At 39.9% G+C, this 20,241-nt stretch overlaps 1 protein-coding gene across 1 annotated transcript in view; it reads left to right on the top strand.

Moving 5' to 3' along the window:
- Nucleotides 1–436: 436 nt before the first annotated feature.
- The window catches only part of LOC149011271 (protein MODIFIED TRANSPORT TO THE VACUOLE 1-like), a 30,636-nt gene continuing 10,831 nt past the window's right edge, over nucleotides 437–20,241 (top strand). The window contains exons 1-3 of the mRNA XM_089162200.1: nucleotides 437–1,100; nucleotides 1,457–2,200; nucleotides 2,357–2,512. Of these exons, the coding sequence (XP_089018326.1) occupies nucleotides 894–1,100; nucleotides 1,457–2,200; nucleotides 2,357–2,512 (1,107 nt within the window). The 5' untranslated portion in view covers nucleotides 437–893. The remainder of the gene's footprint in view (nucleotides 1,101–1,456; nucleotides 2,201–2,356; nucleotides 2,513–20,241) is intronic.

Below are 20,241 nucleotides of genomic sequence, written 5' to 3' on the forward strand. Positions count from 1 at the left end.
TATCGGCTAATGGTATTCAAAATATATTAATTTCATAATCATCTAACATCATTATAGCATGCATTTTGTCAAAAATTACTTGGAAAAAAATGATTACCTGTTTGATGAAAAAACTCCCAGATCTGTGAGAAACCCCGATCGACAGAAACAACGTGATATCCAACAATAATGAAGTAAGATGTACTCGTAGATGTCGAAAATCGGACAAAAATATGATGAAAAGTGCAAAAAATGAGACAGAAGTTCTAGAGAAGTGAGAGGAGAGAGAAATTCAAAAAAATTCAAGTTGGAAATTCGCGTGAAATTCACCCGAATTCCCTATTTATCGCCAGAATTCGAATTCTCTATTTATCATTAGGAGAAATCGGTGATATATCGCGAATTTCTCGGCGATATATTGCAAACGGTCGAAATCTCGAGGGCGAGGCGATTTTTCGTCCCGTGTACCATGGGAGAAAGGCGCAGGAAGAGCTGTCTGCTTTTTGAGGTCTTCCTTCGTCTTCCCCCTCTACGAAAAACAACGTATGGTTTCTCATCCTCTTACATTTCCATTCTTGTTCTAATTCCTTCACGATCGAACCCTAAAACTCCAAGAACGAAAAATTGGGGTGTCTGTTCATTTGTAGGCTCAATAGGACTTCGAAATCCAGCAATTGATGTGTTTGTTGGGAGAATTCTAGGGGTGTTAGCTGATTCAGGGCGTCAACTCCGCATGATTTGATTAATTCGTGGTTCAGTGGGAGAATAGCGTGGGCTTTTCATATTATTACTCAGAGGATCTCATTTTTTTCTGTTGTTGATCCTATGCTGTAGCTTAGTTGATTAAATGGTCAGTGATTATCTGTGACTAGAGTTCAGATCGGAAGAATTGGGAAATTTTGGTTTTAACGACCATGGATTCGAGCAGAAGAGCTGTCGAATCATACTGGAGATCTCGCATGATTGATGCTGCAACCTCCGATGAAGATAAGGTCGCTCCTGTATATAAGTTAGAAGAAATTTGTCAATTGCTCCGATCTTCGCATGTCAGCATCGTTAAAGAAATTTGTGAATTTATCTTGAAACGGCTGGAGCACAAGAGTCCAATTGTTAAACAGAAGGTACTGCAGCCATTTCCACTCTCAGTTCCTCTTGTGCTTTTTATTTTATGTTTTTTGGGTCAACTGTTGTATTTTCCAACTTTTTGCTTTCACCGGAAATCTCAACGATTGAAACTAAATAGCAGATGCTAGCTGTAACACTAAGTTGAACTTTTGACAGTGTAACGTACGAATCGTTTTAGTTTTGAGGGCCGGAAACAAGATTATGAAACCTAAAGTTTATGCCATTCGGGGAAATTGATAATCGGAAACTTGGAAAAGGAGCTTACAATTTTGAGAGATATCACTATTTCTACTAGGCTGAGCGGCCTGTATTACAGCCTATCCTGATACCTATTGTCTTGGTATTGTTGTAGGCTCTGAGGTTGATCAAGTATGCAGTGGGAAAATCTGGTGTGGAGTTCAGGATGGAAATGCAACGCCATTCAGTGGCAGTTCGCCACTTGTTTCATTACAAGGGCCAGTTGGATCCATTGAAGGGAGATGCGCTTAATAAGGCTGTCCGTGATGCAGCTCATGAGACAATATCAGCTATTTTTGCCGAAGAGGAGAGCAAACCGGGGCCAGCAGAAGATCTTAATATGCGAATACAAGGATTTGGGAATACAAACTTTGAGATGCCATCAGAAGATAAGAAATCGTTTCTTAGTGAGGTTGTTGGTCTTGGAAGTGCTTCCATCAAACAGGGACTGAGTAGCATAACTGCAGCGCATTCACTAAATAAGAATGATAATGGGAGTTATAGGAGCCCAAATCTACGCAGGTCACTGACAACAGAACGTGATGATCCAGATAAATACAAGAGGTTTGAACAAATTGACACTGGGGCTTCTTCTGGAATCTCCAAAAATCTAAGTGGTGGATCATGGGGTCAGGATTCTAGAGGAAATGTGAAGGAAGTAACTCACAGTTCTGGTTCAAGTTATTCCGGGAGCAAGACTCGTGAGGAAAGGCTACTGGAGACCATTGTCACCTCTGGTGGTGTGCGCCTCCAACCAACTCGTGATGCCATACATGCTTTTCTTGTGGAGGCCTCAAAGTTGGATGCAATGTCTATGAGTCATGTTCTTGAGTCAAAGCTTCGATCTCCTGTGTGGCAGGTGTCTTCTGAAGTCGCAAAGCAACTACTTTATTTCATCAAATTTTCTTTGGCTCTCTTACTGTTACTTTTGTCACTGTTGGAATAGAAGGGAATACATTATGGTTTTTAAAGATTATTTTGCCTTTAGGTTATCTGGATTTATTTTGTTTGTCAGGTCCGTATGAAGGCTGTCTGCGTCCTTGACTCAGTTTTGAGGAAAAAAGATGAAGCTAATTTTTCAGATATAGCTATCTATTTTAGTGAAAACAAAGATTCTGTGGTTGGTTGTTCTGAATCTCCGCAAGCTTCTTTGAGGGAAAAGGCAAATAAGGTATGTCTTTTTCTTGTGTTGATGTCTTATTTGTTAGATATTCTTGGTTTCTTGACATCCTTTTTGTAGCTAAAAGTTTTCATAGCACTAATTCCATGTATCGTTTGGGGGTTACTTCAACATGAGGCCATGGGATGGGTAGTCTTTGATCATGCTGGTCATGCAACTTAGTGTAGTCTTGGATTATAGAGTCCATCTATTGGTCAAATCTGCTAAGATTATATTAAAATTCAGAACCAACTAGGGGTTTGGGTGTGAAAGTAGGAAGGGCTGTTTAGGGTTCATGATTATCAAATGGGGAAGGGACTTTAGGGGATCATGTACGGGTCTAGTGAAGATCTTGAGAGGTTTATGAGGGGTTTGAATTCTCAGTTTGGGATGCAACCAAGGTTCGAAATGTTGCCAACATAAGGAGTGTCGGTGGCTGTTGACACCACTGAAACCCCAAAATGTCGGTGACATTTTGCCGACATCTAAATGGGGTGGGAGTCGGGAGTCGACACTGTGGGAGAGAGTCGGTGCAGAGGCCAGAGAATGGGAGAGAGAGACTAGAGCTGCAACTCTTGAGCAGCACGTGACCTCACTTTTCTTCTTGAGCGGAGCGTGACCTCGCATGCAACAAAGGCGTTTCCGTCGTCGGGAAAGGACTCTTGAGTCTTTGACCGTGGGACTGTGGGAGAGAGACGGTGCAGAGGCCAGAGAGCCTAAGAGCAGGAGAGAGATTAGAGGGCATAGAGAGACAGAGAAAGAAAAATCTGAGTTGCAGCGGCATTTCTGTTGTTGGAGTCGGAGGAGTGAAGGACTTTGACTGCCGTCATTGCCCTCGTTGACATCGATGACAACATCATCGTCATCATCTCAAGTGATTCAGATCTCTTCCCCAAGCTTCTTCTCTGCAGCGGCGACTTGTCGGAGACCAATGGAAACTCATACCTCCAGCAGAAACACTCAGTTCCGGCATCCAACAGCACCAGCAGTGGCTGAATTCATACCGCCAGCAGAAAAATTTTCAATTTTTGCTGGTTCGGCATTAAATAGATGATTTTTCGGCGATTTTACTGTGACTTTTGGTATCCATCGTTTCAGTGCTTGGTTTTGTGTCGCCCATGAGTGACATGACGATATTTCGCAACATTTCGGTGAAATGTCGCCGACATAATGTACCATGGATGCAACTAGGATGAAACATAGGTTCTAATGCTTAGAAGATGCTCACCAAGTTTGGTTGGATTCCCATTGTTGAATCCTGAGATACTGGAAATTGAAATTCTAGGGTTTGGCTGGGCAGAATAGGCTGAATTTGGGAGGAATGTAGGTGTGATGGTATCTGGCTATAATACACCAAGTTTGGTTGGGATTGGATGGCAAAGTTAGAGGATATAGTCTAAGTCTTAGCAAGTCTGAAATTCAAGGAAAAAAAGGTGAGAGGGAAGGGAAGGGTTTACGATGGTACCAAATACTTGGATGTAGGAGCTGTTTTTGAACTGGGGGGAAGATAGAGTCAACTGGTGCAGCTTGGAATCCGCAACAAAAACAAGGATTTTCCATGAATTCAGAAAGAACCTTTCATCAAACACTTGGAGTTCCATAACCAAGAGTTGACAACACTAATCTCACTAAGAATAGTAAAGAGTTCATAAAGAGCACAAGGCTGAGACAAAATCCTTAAAACAGAGTCCTATGGAAATTAGGACTTGAGTCAGACTTAAAACTAGGAATAGAACAAAAACTAACTAGGTTTAATATTTAGACCTGTAGAGCCTCAAATTATGTGCTTTATTTGAAATAAAACACTTGACTTTTAAGCTAATAATCATAATCAAACGAGAGAGGTTATACATAGCTTAGGCCTTGTATCTAGCATGGCCTTAAACAAAGCTGATTATAAGGCAAGAATCCATGTAGCCGATCCCATTTAGTTGGGACCATGCTTGTTTTTGTTGTTGTTCATGACCAAATGAACTTGTTGATCCTGACTCGAACTTAGGCAGAATTGGCAAACTGCCACTGATATTATAGACACTGAGAAATATTAAACTAAGTAGGTAGAACAATAATGACTTGAAGTACTGGTCAAGAATAGGGTTTGTCTTGCACCTTGGCCTTCCATTTGGTGTAGGTATTGGGCCCTGGATCATGGGTGGACTGCAGATTTGCAGGTTTTGATGGGAAAGGGTTGATTAATTTGAATAGGGCAGAAGAGCGGGTTGGGGTTTGGGTTATGATGGAGAGTATCAAAAAGACATAAACTTTTTACGTGCAGCCCCTCTGATTCCAAAGGAAACCCCCCCCCAAAAAAAAAAAAAAAAAAAAAAAAAAGAAAGAAAGAAGAAAAAACCAAAATCTTACAAATTCTGCCTCCACCATTCACACTGTTAGCTATCTCTTAACCATGAAAGTGAATTTACCTTTTTGCCTTCACTTGATAAATTCATATAAAAATCTAACATGAAATTACTAATCTACACTAAACCCAGTTCACCCTGCACTCTTCCTTCTTCCTCCATTCCACATGCAACCCCCTTCCTCCAACTCCATCACCAGCAACCACCTACCGTGAACCTCCACCTCTAGCCTGTCCAGCTGCTCTAGTGCATAGACACTGGCAATCACCTGCTCCTGCTGCTGCTTCGGTCACTTCTTCTACTCCTACTGATCTAGGTAATAGCCTTATCCTCTCCTCCATTCTTCTTCTACACCCCAACTCCCTTTTGCTTCTTATCCTTTATTCTTGCTTTTTCTTCCTCCTCCTGCAACCCCACCATCCGCCCCTTCTGCCACACCAAAAGCAAATAATATACTCCAGACCAGTCTCTTCTTCTCCTCCTGACCAGTCATTGTTGGTGCCCCTATCAGTGTTATCAATCCCACTATTGGAACAAAGGCTGCTGAATCTCTGCCTTTGGTGCATTATGGATTTGGTCACTGTTTCCATTTGGGGTAATAATCCTGCAAAATGGTAATAATGAATTGGGAAAAAGAAGGATCCCCTCCACAAATTTCTGACCCTCACCTTTCAGATGTGATGTAAGTGCGGTTCCCCTGTTCCGTGGTAAGATTAAGTCTTCTGAATTGTTTATCTCTGCTGTTGATTTGGTATGATATCACTGATCTTGCTTCTCCTACTGACAATGATAGCTAGTTTCTGTGATTTGTGGTAAGTTCTCCATTTCAATTCTGGTCCTCACCTCTCAGATGCACCACCACCGCGGCCTCCAAAACCCTGTGATGTGAACCTGATTTTAGGGTTAGCGCTTCTTGGAAAGATGCCCTAAAATTTAGGGTTCACTGAGAATCTTCCAGCAAATAATCCAACAATATTATGGAAATCTAGGGGTTGCTCTGAAATAGATGGGAATTGGAGGGAAAATATAAGAAACAAATTTGAGATCCTAGGGGTGGTTAGGTTTTTAACAAAATCTATATGGGTTGGGATAATTGGGAAGATAGGTAAAATTAGGGTTTTGACAATCCTTATGGGATGTAGCAAACAATGGGGGATGGATAACAAAGATGATGATCTAAATGTGGGTTGGCGGAGAGAGGGGGGCTGAGAGGTATAGGGAGGGAGGGAGGGTATCGTAGGGTTGATAGAGGTGGGGGAGAGGCCTAGAGGGGTCATAGTGGGTTGGGGAAGGGCCAGGATTGTTGTGGGGGCCTGGGATGCTTGCTGTCAAGCTGTGGCAGCAGGGGGAGGTGGTGGGAATACCTGTGCAGAAAAGGGGAAGGGCGGGGAAGGACTTGGGGGGGGGGGGGCTTAGGGGAGATGGGGGAGGGTTAGGGAGGGGCTACAATTGAAGGGGAAGGGGTTGGGGACCTTCAATGGGAGAGGGGAAGTGGGAAGGGGCTGGGATTGCTGAAACTTACTTGGAAAAAAACCCTTGGAACACCTGCTAGAATTGATGAAGAAGAGTGCTAGACAGAGTTGCTGATCTTGAAGAAGAAAGCTGGACTCAAAAATCTGCCATGGCCCCCTCAAACAGGAACCATGGTCCTCCAAACTCATTCTTATTCGATAATAAGATTTAAGGAATACGAAAAAAGAATAGGGTTTTTATAGTGTACTAAAAGACCTTGACTCTTAAGTGGGATTCCTTTATAGATTAGGATCCCACCACTTTAATCACAACCGCTGAAATAAAAAAATAAAAGATCTAATTGACCCTAATTGACACGTTGAATTAAAATTCTTAGTAACTTAGAACTCTAATTGACATGCTAAATTCTATTTAATGAAAACTCTAATTGACATGTGTTGGAATTAAGAGGAACTAAGGATTCAAGGACTCTTACTCAACTTAAACTGGACTTCTTAACTAACTAAAACTTTTCAACAAATTAAAAATAAAATTCTGAGAAACAAACCGGCAGCTTAATTAGTGCTAAAGTGACCAAAATACCCCTCCTAAAGGATTGGCCAGCCCTTGAGGGGCCCACTTTAGGGTTTGGCCTGGGGGTTAACCCTATTCACATCACCCTCATTGCGACCACTATTTCATTTGGCTACAAACTTCCTCCATCACTTAAACGAAGGGAATCCCTTGGTTGTTTTCCAACTTAGACACGTCGGATCATCTGTTCAATTTCTCCAAAGAGCCATAGCCTGGTCTCAGCAGTTTTGTTAGTAAGGTCAGGTCATAAGGAGTAGATATTGGTTGTTGTTCGTCTTTGAAAATACAACTTAATGGGTATTATGGTTGTTTTACCCATCTAGGGGTAATATGGTTATATATTTAACAATTTATTTGAATTTAAACGGTTAAAAGTGTAAATGGTCACTAATGGTGTGTAAAAGTGTGTTGGAAAAGAAAATGCAAAATAACACTGCAGATTTTGAATGTTGGCACATTTTTTTTTTTGGTAAAGAATGTTGGCACATTTAGGCATGTTATAGACTTACTACATCGCTTTCCTTAGGAATTTATTTGCCTCCACCACTTTGTGCAAGAGGGTTACAGTGAACAATTTCCTAGATGGAATCCATTTCGTCATTGATGAATTTCGTTAATGTTGCCTTCTCAAAAGAGGTTACAATCATGGGATGTTGCCTTCTCAAAAGAGGCCATCAAAACATTGAGTGTTACACTTTCCATCATGGAATCCATCAATGACGAAATTCCTAGCACCACTTTGTGCAAGAGGGTTACACTACCTGAATCGGTTTATAATCAAAGTCACACATCAAACTTCAAAGTTTATCAACCAAATTATCAAAACAACTAAACAACCCTACTGGGAGACAAAAAGTAACTTAGACACCTACTAAATAAATAACTTAGGCATTATTCACTTCCAGTTGATAACCAGGAAAAAAGTAACATTAAAAAAAACCCAATATTAGAATCCCAGAGAAGGAAATGCTAATTTAGAATCAAAGAGATGTGATATTGGTTTACCATAGAAGTATTATTTCAGAATCTCAAAGAAGAAAACAGAAAAAATTGCACCAAAAAAAAAAAAAAAAAAGAAAGAAAGAAAAGATTGAAAAAATAGCACCAATAAAGTAGTGGCTGGGTGACCGAAGTGTCCAAAGTACCTGCTCAGACGCTTAAGCGACGCTTTAAGTAATAAAGCGATTGCTTTATTGACTTGAATAAAAGCGATGGTCGCTTTGACTAGGTAGGGACCGCTTGGACGCTTAAGCGACGCATTAATAACTATGTTGAGCACCTATCCCTCTTGCAGTATTTGTTTTTGCCCAATTCCTTCTAAGACCTTTTGTTAATTAATCTGCTAAATTTTGGTTTGATCTTACAAATTCAATGGTAATCACTCCATTAGTAATCAACTATCTCACATAATTGTTTTAGGCCGATATGTCTAGACTTCCCATTATAGATTTGGCTATATGCTCTAGCCAATGTTGCTTCACTTTCTCAATGTAGCGGTGTTGGTGACATGATTTGTGGTCATATTGGAATTTCTATTAAGAAATTCTTTAGCCATTCAGCTTCTTTACCACCAAAAGCCAATGCTACGAACTTTGTTGCCATACTGAAATCAGTAGTACAAGTTTATTTCTTAGAGCCTCAAGATAATGCACCCCCACCAAGAGTGAATATCCAACCACTTGTGGATGAGTGGTGTTCGCTCCCTTTTATCCAACTAGCATCTGTGAAGCCTTCCACAGTAGTAGGATGACCAATATAACTAATGCCACAAGTTATTGTTTCTTTAAGATATTATACCAAAAGAACTGCTTTCCAGGGTAAATTACTTGGGTTACTTGTATACCTACTAAGTTTGCCAACAATAAATACTATGTCTGGTCTTGTACATGTGATGGCATACATGAGAACCAATAGCACTTGCATACTCTATTTGTGACACTGCTCTTCCATCATTCAGTACTAAGTTGATGCTAGACTCAAAAGGTATACTCACAGGTGAAGAATCTGAATGGTAAATTTCTTTACCACTTTCTTAATATAATGAGATTGTGCTAACACTAAAGTGTCCCCACTTCTAGCTATTCTAATGCCCAAAATGGTATCAGTTTCAATTGTCTTCCATGTTAAAACTATTAGACAAATACTTTTTAGTAATTTCCAAATATAAGCATGTATCAACATGCAAACGTATAGTCACTCCCTTTCCTTCAGGCAACTTATTGTACACACACTCATCTGACTCATGTATCTTAATACCATATGACAGAAGTACTTTATCAAACTTCTCATTCCATTGTTTTGGTGCTTGTTTAAATCCATATAGTGACTTCACCGACTTGTAAACTTTATGCTCTTGTCCTTTCATGACAAATCCTTTAGGTTGTTGTATATAAATTTTGTCATCTAATTCACCATTCAAAAATGTTATTTTAACATCCATTTGGGGAATGACAAACTTATATATGAAAGCCAATGCATTCAACACTCCAATGGTAGTAATTCTAGCCACTAGAGTATAAGTATCAAAATATTTTATTCCTTCCTTTTATATGAAACCTTTTGCCGTTAACCTTGCCTTAAACTTATCAATGGTTCCATCAGCATTTAATTGTCTTTCGAAAATTCATTTACACTATATGGTTTTGGAGCCAAGGGGTATATAAACCGATCTACGTAGTGTTTCCCATGATGGAATCCATTTCGTCATTGATGGCCTCTTTTGAGAAGGTAACATCCCAAGACTTCATAACATCCTCATATGTTTTAGGATTTGTCTCCACATTCAAAGCAAGTAAAGTTTGATTACTTTAGTTTTCTCTGCCACCTTCAACTAGGTACATAATAAAATCTTGGCCAAAGGTCTTTCACTCCTTCTCCTTTCGCTCTTTCTAGGTTCTACATTAGATGTTTGAGTCTCTTCATTTATGGCTCTCACAGCTATGGAAACTCTGGTCCTATGAATGGAAGTAAACATTGTTTCATAAAAATGGCATCTCTTGACTTAATAATTGTGTTTAACTTTATTGAGTCATTAGATTAACAACCATGAACCTATTTGAAGAGCATATCCTACGAAGATGCACACAGGTACTCAATACCTCTTTTACTTAGTTTCTTCCTTTTAGGTTTTGAAATTTTCATAATGGCTCTACATCCCCAGACCTTAAAGTATGCTAGATTTGGTTTCCGTTTCTCCCAAAGTTGATATGGGGTCTTAGAGCTTTGTTTGGAAGGGACTCTATTTAAAATATGGCAAGCTGTCACAACACTTCACCCTAAAAGCCACTACTTAAACAAGAACATCATGGTATTCACCATTTCCATAAAGGCCCTATTTTTTCTTTTTGCCACGTCATTTTGCTGTAGTGCGATAACCTGAAAAATTAAGTCAACATTTTTCGAGATTTTAGGGTCAAAGTATTTGCCACCCATATCACTTTTCAAACATTTAATAGTTGTCTTAAATAAAATTTCTGATTCACTTTTGAATATTTTAAAATTCTTCAAAATTTCACCAATGAAAGTTACATAATATTTCTTTCCTCCTTTAGTAGTATTATAAAGATCACAAACATCACTATGCACCAAATCCAAAATATTATAAACCCTATCCACCTTGGGAAAGGGCTTCGTGGTTGTTTTAGTCAACTTGCATATTTTACATTTATATATAGCATGGTTAACATTAGGAATTGTTGGGATTTTATAATTATTAAATTAATTATATGCCCAAGTGCAATATTGGAAACTCACTATTAGGGCGATTACAAAGTAGGGTTATATATTGGTAACCACCACACGAGAAAGTAAGTGATTGCATTACGTAAGTTTTTCAGAAACGGCGGCTCACATCTCTCTCTCTCCCTCTCTCCTAGAAACGCAAGGAAAGGAGTTCCTGCTTTAGATCACTCTTCCATCCTTTCCACGCGGCATTTGGGTTGTGGAACTTGTTCCCTTTCCTAGTGATTGTGGAATCACCCCGGTAGAGCTTTGGTGGTGGAACGAGAATGTGGATCCAGATTTACTTCGCTGCAGATACTTTATATTAGGAAAGCGAATTCAGGTAAGGATCTTTCCCCATCAATTATGGAATTGATATTATATATGGAGTATTACCTACATTGGCATCAGAATATTGGTTCCCACGATTCTCGGTTCCTCCCCATTGTTTATTTTCATTGTATGGGTCCAATGGGAGGATCAAGGGTTTATAGAAACCCATAGAGAATCCGAGGTTTAATAGGAAACCCATGGGAAATTGATAGGATTTTTAGAAACCCTTATGTTTTGGTTTGGATCCAAGTGGGAGGATTTTTAGAAACCCTTATGAATTTCCGTTATGAACTTTTGCATGAATTCATAATCAATGATAATTATTTTTGTTTAATATTTATTATTGGATTTTTTTCATGTGTTTTTGGATGATTTTTTTGGAGAAAAAAACGTGATTTTCCGTTTTTTTGAAAAAAAAATTCGTTCAAGAAAAATTGAAAAAAACCCCCTTTTTGGTCATTGTGGACTAGACGGACGTCCGTCTGATGATCTGTCTGATCACAGTGACCCAGACGGAATTTCCCTCTGGTCACAGAAAGCCAGACAACAGTTCGTCTGGGCAGACGGAGAGCTGTCTCAGAATCCGTCTCAAACGGATTGTCAGACGGCGATCCATCTTAGAATCCGTCTAAGAGATTGTCCAGTTCTGAATGTGTTCCTATTTACTGGACATCAATGGCTCGATAATCTATGTGATGTTTGGGCATTGAGGGCCTAATGGGGCCTAGTGGGAGCTAATGAGGTAGAAGTGTTCTGTGTGAACCATCTTATAGCGTTAACATGATTGCATGTTTTATTTTATTAAAACTGTTTTTTATTATGGGTCTATTAATCATGTTTTTGCACATAATGAAACTAGTGTATAAGTCTATGTGGGTTTGCATGAGAATTTGATTGAATGTTTTTTAGCATCTCTTTTGGTTTAAATGCTTATCCCATAGGTTGACTATGCTAGTGTGATTTGTTGTTGCTTGAGTTGTGTTTTATGCTAGAATAGTTGAACTCATCCTAGTATATAATGTCTCTAGAATAAATGGCTGCTACCAAGAGCATTGTTGCAGACTTCGCGAAAGGAGATAAATTGAATGAGAGGAATTATGACCTCTGGCACCAAAAGGTGTAGTATCTCCTAGAAGAGCAGAACATGCTGGAAACCATAAATTAGACCATGTCCCCACCGAGGAAGGTACCACCTGCACAATATCGCAGGGACCTTGAGTTATATAATGCTTGGAAGAGGAAAGACCGGGTAGCCAGGATTACAATCCTGAGCTCCATGAGAGATGACTTGATGCTTCGGTTTGAGAAGCATAGGACTGCAAAGTCTTTGTGGGAGGCTTTGAAGTTCCAGTACGAAGGGACTTCCACCACAAGAGGCCGCCAGCTCGGACTCACCTTTGATGGTTATAAAATGCGCCAGGGTGACACCATGTGGCAGCATATAACATCATGTCTAACATGATTAGTGAGTTGAGCGCATGTGGGAGCCAAAAGACTGATGCGGAGCAAGTCTCCGCAGTCATCAGGTCACTCTTGAAGACTTGGGAGCATATGAAGATCTTCTTGACCTCATGCTGATGATGTCAATACTTTTGATCAACCAAGCACCTTGAGCTAGAGGAGGATCGGATGTTGGCCGATGCCCCTTAAATGAATTACTTGCTCGCTGAAGCTAGCACTAGTAAGAGTGTAGGCTTTAAGCACAAAAGGGAGAGAGCTCAACTTTAGCGGTCCAGGCAAAGTAACAGAGGTGGGAACAGAATCAAGAGTGGTTTATGAGACATGGTTTTAAAGTTGTATTTGAAAACAATTCATTGGTTCTGTATCTAGGTGATACAGTTTATGATTATGGTTTTCTTCATAATGGTATTGGATACAATTGATAATTTATCTAATCCTAGTAATGCTTTTGTTTGCCAAAATACTGTGTGTATTGATTCTAATTTGTGGCATGCTAGACTAGGACATATTGGGTTTAGATAGGATGAACAGGTTGGCAAGAGAAGGTCTTTTAGGCCAAGGTTCACTATCTGATTTGCCAACCTGTGAGTCATGTCTAGCAGGAAAAGCAACTAAAAAACCATTTAAAAAGGCTTTGAGAGCTTCTCTTCCTTTAGAACTTATCCATTTAGATGTGTATGGACCCATGAATGTGCATACTAGAAAAGGACTGACTTATTTCATCACATTCATAGATGACTATATACGGTATGGTCATATTTATCTAATTTCTCATAAGTCAGATGCTCTAGAATGTTTTAAGAAATTCATGAGCTTAGTTGATAATTAATTAGATAAAAGGATTAAAACTCTTAGAATGGATAAAGGTAGAGAGTATCTCTTCGATATGTTCAAAGGGTTGTGTGATGAAAAGGGGATATTTAGGCAACTTACTATTTCAGGGACTCCACAGCAAAATGGGGTTGCTGAGAGGAGGAATGGAACCTTGCTAGACATGGTGAGATCCATGATGGTGCAGGTAAATCTACCCATCTCTTATTGGGGAGATGCTTTGTTAACTGTGGCCTATATCCTAAACAGAGTTCCAACCAAATCGGTTCCTTCCACACTATATGAGTGTTGGACCAGAAGGAAGCCATATTTGAGTTACTTGCGCGCATGAGAATGTGCAGTATATGTTCACTCTACTTCTCACTAATATGGAAAGCTTGGACCCAGAGGAAGAAAGTGTATCTTTGTGAGATGTTCTGAACCCTCAAAGGGCCACGTCTTTATTGGACTAGATGAGAGTGAGAGGAGAACGAAACTTGAGTCTAGGGATGCAACATTCTTGGAGAATGATTTTCCATCTCTTTCAGGAGTTAACAAAGAATCATCGGAATTTTTTGAGATACAAGATAATGGTCTTGTCACTCCAGGGATTTAGATTCTGGATAATGAACCTGGGGTTCATCCAGAAGATCCTAGTGGGAGTGGGAGTGTAGATGCGATAGCTACCTCAGAGGGTGAGCAATCTGACGTGCACTTGCGCCGTAGTGGGCGCGGGCTAGTTCCTCGTCGATGTTTCGACATAGAGGATGAAACCTACATGGTAACTCCTGAAGAGATCGACTATGAAATGACTTTAGTCGATGAGCATGAACTGAAGAGCATGCAAGAAGCTTTGCGGGGTCAAGCTCAAAGGAATGGCTGAAAGTAATAGAGGAAGAGTTGGAGTCCATGAAAGTTAATCATGTCTGGGACTTGGTTGACTTGCCGCCGGGCCGTAATGCAATTGGGAACAAGTGGGTTCTTAAGATCAAGAGAAAGACGGATGGATCTATTGAGAGATTCAAGGCTCGTTTAGTGGCTAAGGGCTACACCCAACGAGAGGGCGTTGATTATGAGGAAACTTTTTCCCCTATGGTTAGATTTGCCTCAATCCGTCTCGTACTAGCCATTATTGCTCAGTTGGACTTGGAGCTTTATCAGATGGATGTAAAAACTGCTTTTCTTAATGGAGAACTTGAGGAAGAGATCTATATGGATCCACCTCAAGGCTTTGAAGCAAATGGACTTGAGCGCAAAGTGTGCAAGCTTAAGAAGTCCATATATGGCTTAAAGCAAGCATCTAGACAGTGGAATGTGCGCTTCCACCAAGCTATGATGGAAAATGGTTTTTTCATGCTTGAGGAAGACCATTGTGTTTAAACCAAGAGATCTGATGGTAATTATGTCATTCTGACATTGTACGTAGATGACATACTTATGGCTAGCAATAGCAATGAGCTATTGGAAACCATTAAGAAATGATTGTCCTCTGTATTTGATATGAAGGACATGGGTGAGGCAAGCTATGTGCTTGGTGTCAAGATTGTCAGAAATAGGCAAAAGAGATTACTGGGTTTATCTCAAGAGACCTATATTGACAATGTCTTGACAAGATTCGAGATGCACAACTGCAAACCAATTGATACTCCAGTGGAGAAGGGTTTGCATTTGAGCCTTGATATGGGTCCTAAGACTCCAGAGGAGAAAACCAAGATGGAAAGAGTTCCATATTCCAGTGCAGTGGGTAGCCTTATGTACGCTATGATGTGTACTAGGCCGGATATTTGTTATGCACTGGGTTTGGTTAGTCGGTACCAATCAAATCCAGGCATAAAGCACTGGAAAGTAGTTAAGAAGATATTGAGATATCTCAGAGGAACGAGTAACTACATGCTGTGTTACCAAGGATCGAATTTGCGGTTAGTTGGCTATAACGATGTTGATTGGGCAAGAGACATTGATGAGCGCAAATCAACCTCTGGATATGCTTTCTTGCTGAATGGCGGGGCCATTTCGTGGTGTAGCAAGAAGCAGACCTATATATCCCTCTCGACCATGGAAGCAGAGTATGTGGCATGCTCAGTTGCGGTTCAAGAGGTTGTTTGGTTAAGAAGATTCCTTCGACATATTGGAATTGTGATGACATCCAAAGAGGCTGCCCTTGTCTACTGTGATAGTATGGCAGCTCTTAGCTATGTCAAGGACCCCAAGTATCATGGGAAGACCAAACATATACAGTTGAGATATCACTTTGTTAGAGACATTATATCAAGGAAGAAAGTTGTACTTAAGCACATATCTACTAGTCAAATGGTAGCTGACCTTCTTACCAAACCTATAGCCAAGGATGTTTTTATTTCTTATGTAAAATCCTTGGGCTTGCGTAGATTGTGACCTTCTTTTTTACTGAAACTTTCTTATTATTGAGTAATATGAGTTCATTCCAGCATTTATTTTATTCACTTTCTGTGTGATTGTGTTCTTGTAGCATAAAACAAGATATTTCAATAGGCAAGAGAATGACTCACTCACACGAGCATTCGCCTTTGGCGCCTTGGAGGCGAGCAGAGATGAGACGGATTGTGAATGACTTTGTGTAGGTCAATTCATAATCATGATGTCGCCTTGATTTGGAATCAAGATGAGTTTCTTTATTGTGAAGAGAATCGACATGAATGTTTCCACTATTCATGTTGCCTATAGGAGCCAAGTGCAAGTACTTTATGTGGCGCTAGGGTGGCAACAATAAAGAAACTTGGGTTAGGTGCAAGAGCTTGCGACTAGACTAAGACCTGTATGGTGTTGAGATGGACATACGTTCTATTGTATATAGAATACTCCACCATAGCACGTATATCATACTATGTGTGCTTAGCGATTATTGGAAATGAGAGGATGGATCCCTGCTCCTCTCATTGTGTGAGTCTTGGACTTTATGGTCCGTTAGTGTTCTTAGTGACTTTCGACGACATCATGAAACGAAGGGTTGATGTGGCTACTTTGGGGTGTTACCTATGGTCATGATAAATTCGTCCTTAAAGGGGCACTACTAGGAAAGGAATCAATCCTAAGTGTAGTGATGGTTTGGGGTGAAAGGAAAGGTTTAATTCAACAGCACCCTAAAAAGTGTTTGTTGGCGCCAACTGTATGTCTTACAGTAGTGAACATTTTAAGGACAAGAAGGTGATCTCTCAGAGGGATCGAGATACCTTTAGTCTGGTGAGTTTGAATAAACCTAAGACACTGTGTTATACTAATGCTTATTTAATATGTTTCTTTGAGTGATGTGCCATTCTGGCCTTCTGGGAATGTTTTTAGTTTGGGGTTCACGCGTGCAGGTATATCACCGGTCGCACAACCCATTTTGCTAGTATGATTTGTGGATGTAAGTGTCTGGGACATAGATGGTCTATGTATCTGGGATACATAGCAAAGAGATCAATATATATGTATATCTAGGATATACTTGTGTGTCTGGGACACAAGAGATCTATGTATCTGGGATATACATCTGTGGCTGAGACACACTGTGAAAGAGAGATTAACACTTGCCCTTGTGCAAATGGGAGATGTTGGGATTTTATAATTATTAAATTAATTATATGCCCAAGGGCAATATTGGAAACTCACTATTAGGGCAGTTACAAAATAGGGTTATATATTTTGGTAACCACCGCACGAGAAAGTAAGTGATTGCATTACGTAAGTTTTCCAGAAACGGCAGCTCACATCTCTCTCTCCCTCTCTCTCCTAGAAACATAGGAAAGGAGTTCCTGCTTTAGATCACTCTTCCATCATTTTCACACGGCATTTGGGTTGTGGAACTTGTTCCCTTTCCTAGTGATTGTGGAATCACCCCGGTAGAGCTTTGGTGGTGGAACGAGAATGTGGATCCAGATTTACTTCCGCTGCAGATACTTTATATTAGGAAAGCAAATCCAGGTAAGGATTTTTCCCCATCAATTATGGAATTGATATGATATATGGAGTATTATCAACAGGAATCAACTCTAGCTTAACCATATCATCCATTTTCTGAAAATTATGTTCTAATCGATTATGCCACAAAAGAAAAAAGCCAATGATGTAAGCAGGACTACTTATTTTATTCATAGAAATAGGAGCTACATTCAGTTTAAACATTCCCTTATACAAATGCCCTTTTCCCACAAAGAATCCACCCTTTTTCGGAATAAACTTATTTGACTCAAATACAATTGATTCCAAACTTATGTTAAAGATTTGCTAAGACAAGATTGTTCTGAAGTTCTGGCACATGATAAAGATCAGTTGGAGTGAGGGTTTCTCTAGAAGTAAATTCTAGGTGCACTTTTCCTTTGCCCTTCACAGTAGTAGTAGAAGCATTTCCCATGTAAAGAATGCTTTCCATCTTCTGGCTTAGTTCATCATTATAGACTTGTCTTGTTGCATCTGAATCAACCCACCAAGAAGTATCGACTAGGGAAATTGGTTTCTGAAATCATTGCTAGCATGGTTGTCAAGGCGACAAGGCAATAGAGGGTAACGAAAACCAAAGCAACACCAAGCAAGGCGATAAGGCGTTGCCTAGGCTACACCAGGTTTCCTTGACCCAGAATGGGCCAAGGTGGCCACCTAGGCGGACGCTTTGACAACCTTGATTGCCACAAGATTCTCCTTCTAATTGTCCTTGTTTTTGGATTTCTTCTTCAGAAAGTGACATTCTTTTTTGAGGTGACCCATCTTGCCATATTGATAGCAAGACCCCTTCTTCTTTAGCTCATATTTTTGTCTATTGGTTGAGTCAAAGTTCAAGGTCCCTTGTTAGAGTTTTGCTTGTCTTTTGGGTCTTTGTGTTCCTTTATAACCAGAACCTTCGAAGCATTAGTACCATTGCGGGTCTTTCTTCTTCTTCAATTTGCATGTCATCCTCTATTTCTGCAATCATGACATCCTCCTTTGTTTCGAGCTCTTCCTATGGTCTTTCCAAGTGGGAGGGAGTTTATCTATTATGGTTAAGACAACAATGCTCATACATTTTCATGTTATGCTAGGAAAATTGGTTGAGTATCTGTTTGATCTCTTAAAATAGCTCTATTACTTTCCTACTGTCAACTATAGTATAGCGGAAGAACTTACTTGCTAGGAACTTCTTATTTGTTGCATCTTCTACAAGATAACTGTACTGCAAAGCATCCCAAATGTCTTTCAAGGTGGCTTTTCATGGTACATGTCAAAGAGTGTGTTGGATCGAGAGTTATAGATGTGACCCTTGTAGCAATAATCGTCCTGCTCCCATTTTTGCTTGTCCTCATCTCTACAATGGTTTCATCCTTCTTTTCCTATGGTTTGGCTGTCGTGAGTACATACACCACACTTAGTTGACTTAGTAAGAAATGCAACTTCTTCTACCATTGCTTAAAGTTGGTATCATCAAATCTCTCTAGTTTGATGATGTCAGCAGCAAGTTGCTTGAGTGATTGCCATTTTGTAAAAGGAAATAAAGTCTTAACATTGTTGGAAAAAAACTTGAAATAACATTGCATATTTTGAATGTTGTCACTCTCAGGCGTGTTACAACTTTGCTTTCCTTAAGACTTTGTATGCTCCCACCACTGTGTGCAAGAGGGTTACAACAAACAGTCTTCCGGCATATAAGGAAGCCCAACATAAGATTTTTTTTGGGCATCGTTATACACTCACAGACTTGAACCACAAAATACTTCTGAAAAATGCAGTAACTCATTTTGTGAACTGGGAGAGTATCCATTGGCCAGAGAGGTATCTATTCAGCATAGTCATTACCCTATATATATAGGTACCCTTCTGTATATGCACATCCATACACGAGCAGATCTGAACCGTTGGATCGTTTGGCTGTATGATCTGATGGTTCAGATTGAACAATAGTATAGATTAGGACACACTGATGTTGTAATATTTTTAATATAATAATGGATTTTTATTAGATTTATTTCTCAAATAAATTAGTATTGAAAAGTTGTTTTTCCTTTCAGGAAGTGCATATTTTCTTAGTCCCACATTGGAAATAGAGGAGTCGGAATTCAAATGAATTAATAGGTGCTTCCTATTAATCTTAGTTTATGATAACAACACGCTAACACGTGGGTGCGGTGTATGAGTGAGGGCACTTTACCATTTGAGTGCACACATGCGGTGTGTATAGTGGGTTGTTTAGGTGCTCTTGGTGCACACACTTAGCACTTTGCATGCTTCCATAGTTTCGAGCAAGATTTGAGCTGGACACTTGTTTTGATCAATGGTTGACTAAGACGATGGAGATAAAACCATCGGATTCCGAGAAGATCCAATGGTTAGATTTGCTTAAGTAGTCTATCTAAGGATGGATCCTAATCTATATGATTGTTCAATGTGGACCATCAGATCGTGCAGTTGAACAATCCAACGGTCCAGTTTTGTTCGTGTATGATGTGCCTATACAAAAGGGTACCTGTATGTGTAGATTCATGTCTATATTGAATGGGTACCTCTTTGCCAATGGATACTCCCCTTAGTTTACAAAAGGATTTATGACATTTTTCACAAGTATTCCGTGGATTAGGTTTGCGAGTCTCCGTGGATTAGGTTTGCGAGTGCATAATGAAACCTGGGAAAAAAACTTTTGTTGGGCTTTTTTGTATCCTGGGAGACTGTTAACTGTAACTCTCTTGTTCACAGTGGTGGGGCGAATCAAGTCTTAAGGAAAGCAACGTTGTAAGTTGTAATGCGCTTGAGAGCGCCAACGTTCAAAATCTGCTATTTTGAGTTGTCTTTTCCAATAGGTGGTGGGAGGATCTGTAAGCTTTTGTATTATTTTTATTGAAGGGCGGGGGGAGCGTGTTTCCTTTGGAATTGGAGGGGGTGTGGGAAAAATTCGAGCGATTTTAAGGATGGGAGAGATAGGAATGGGTGGGGATATAATTCTCCTTACCTATAGGGAAATAGAGAGTAGCACGCACTGGGGTCTAGAGTTAAACTTGTAGAGGAAACTAATGGTTAGATAAGCTGGAATTA

Source organism: Hakea prostrata, chromosome 7 (genome assembly GCF_041222555.1).
Source record: "Hakea prostrata isolate BN-2017 chromosome 7, UWA_Hpros_2, whole genome shotgun sequence".
NCBI lineage: Eukaryota > Viridiplantae > Streptophyta > Magnoliopsida > Proteales > Proteaceae > Hakea > Hakea prostrata.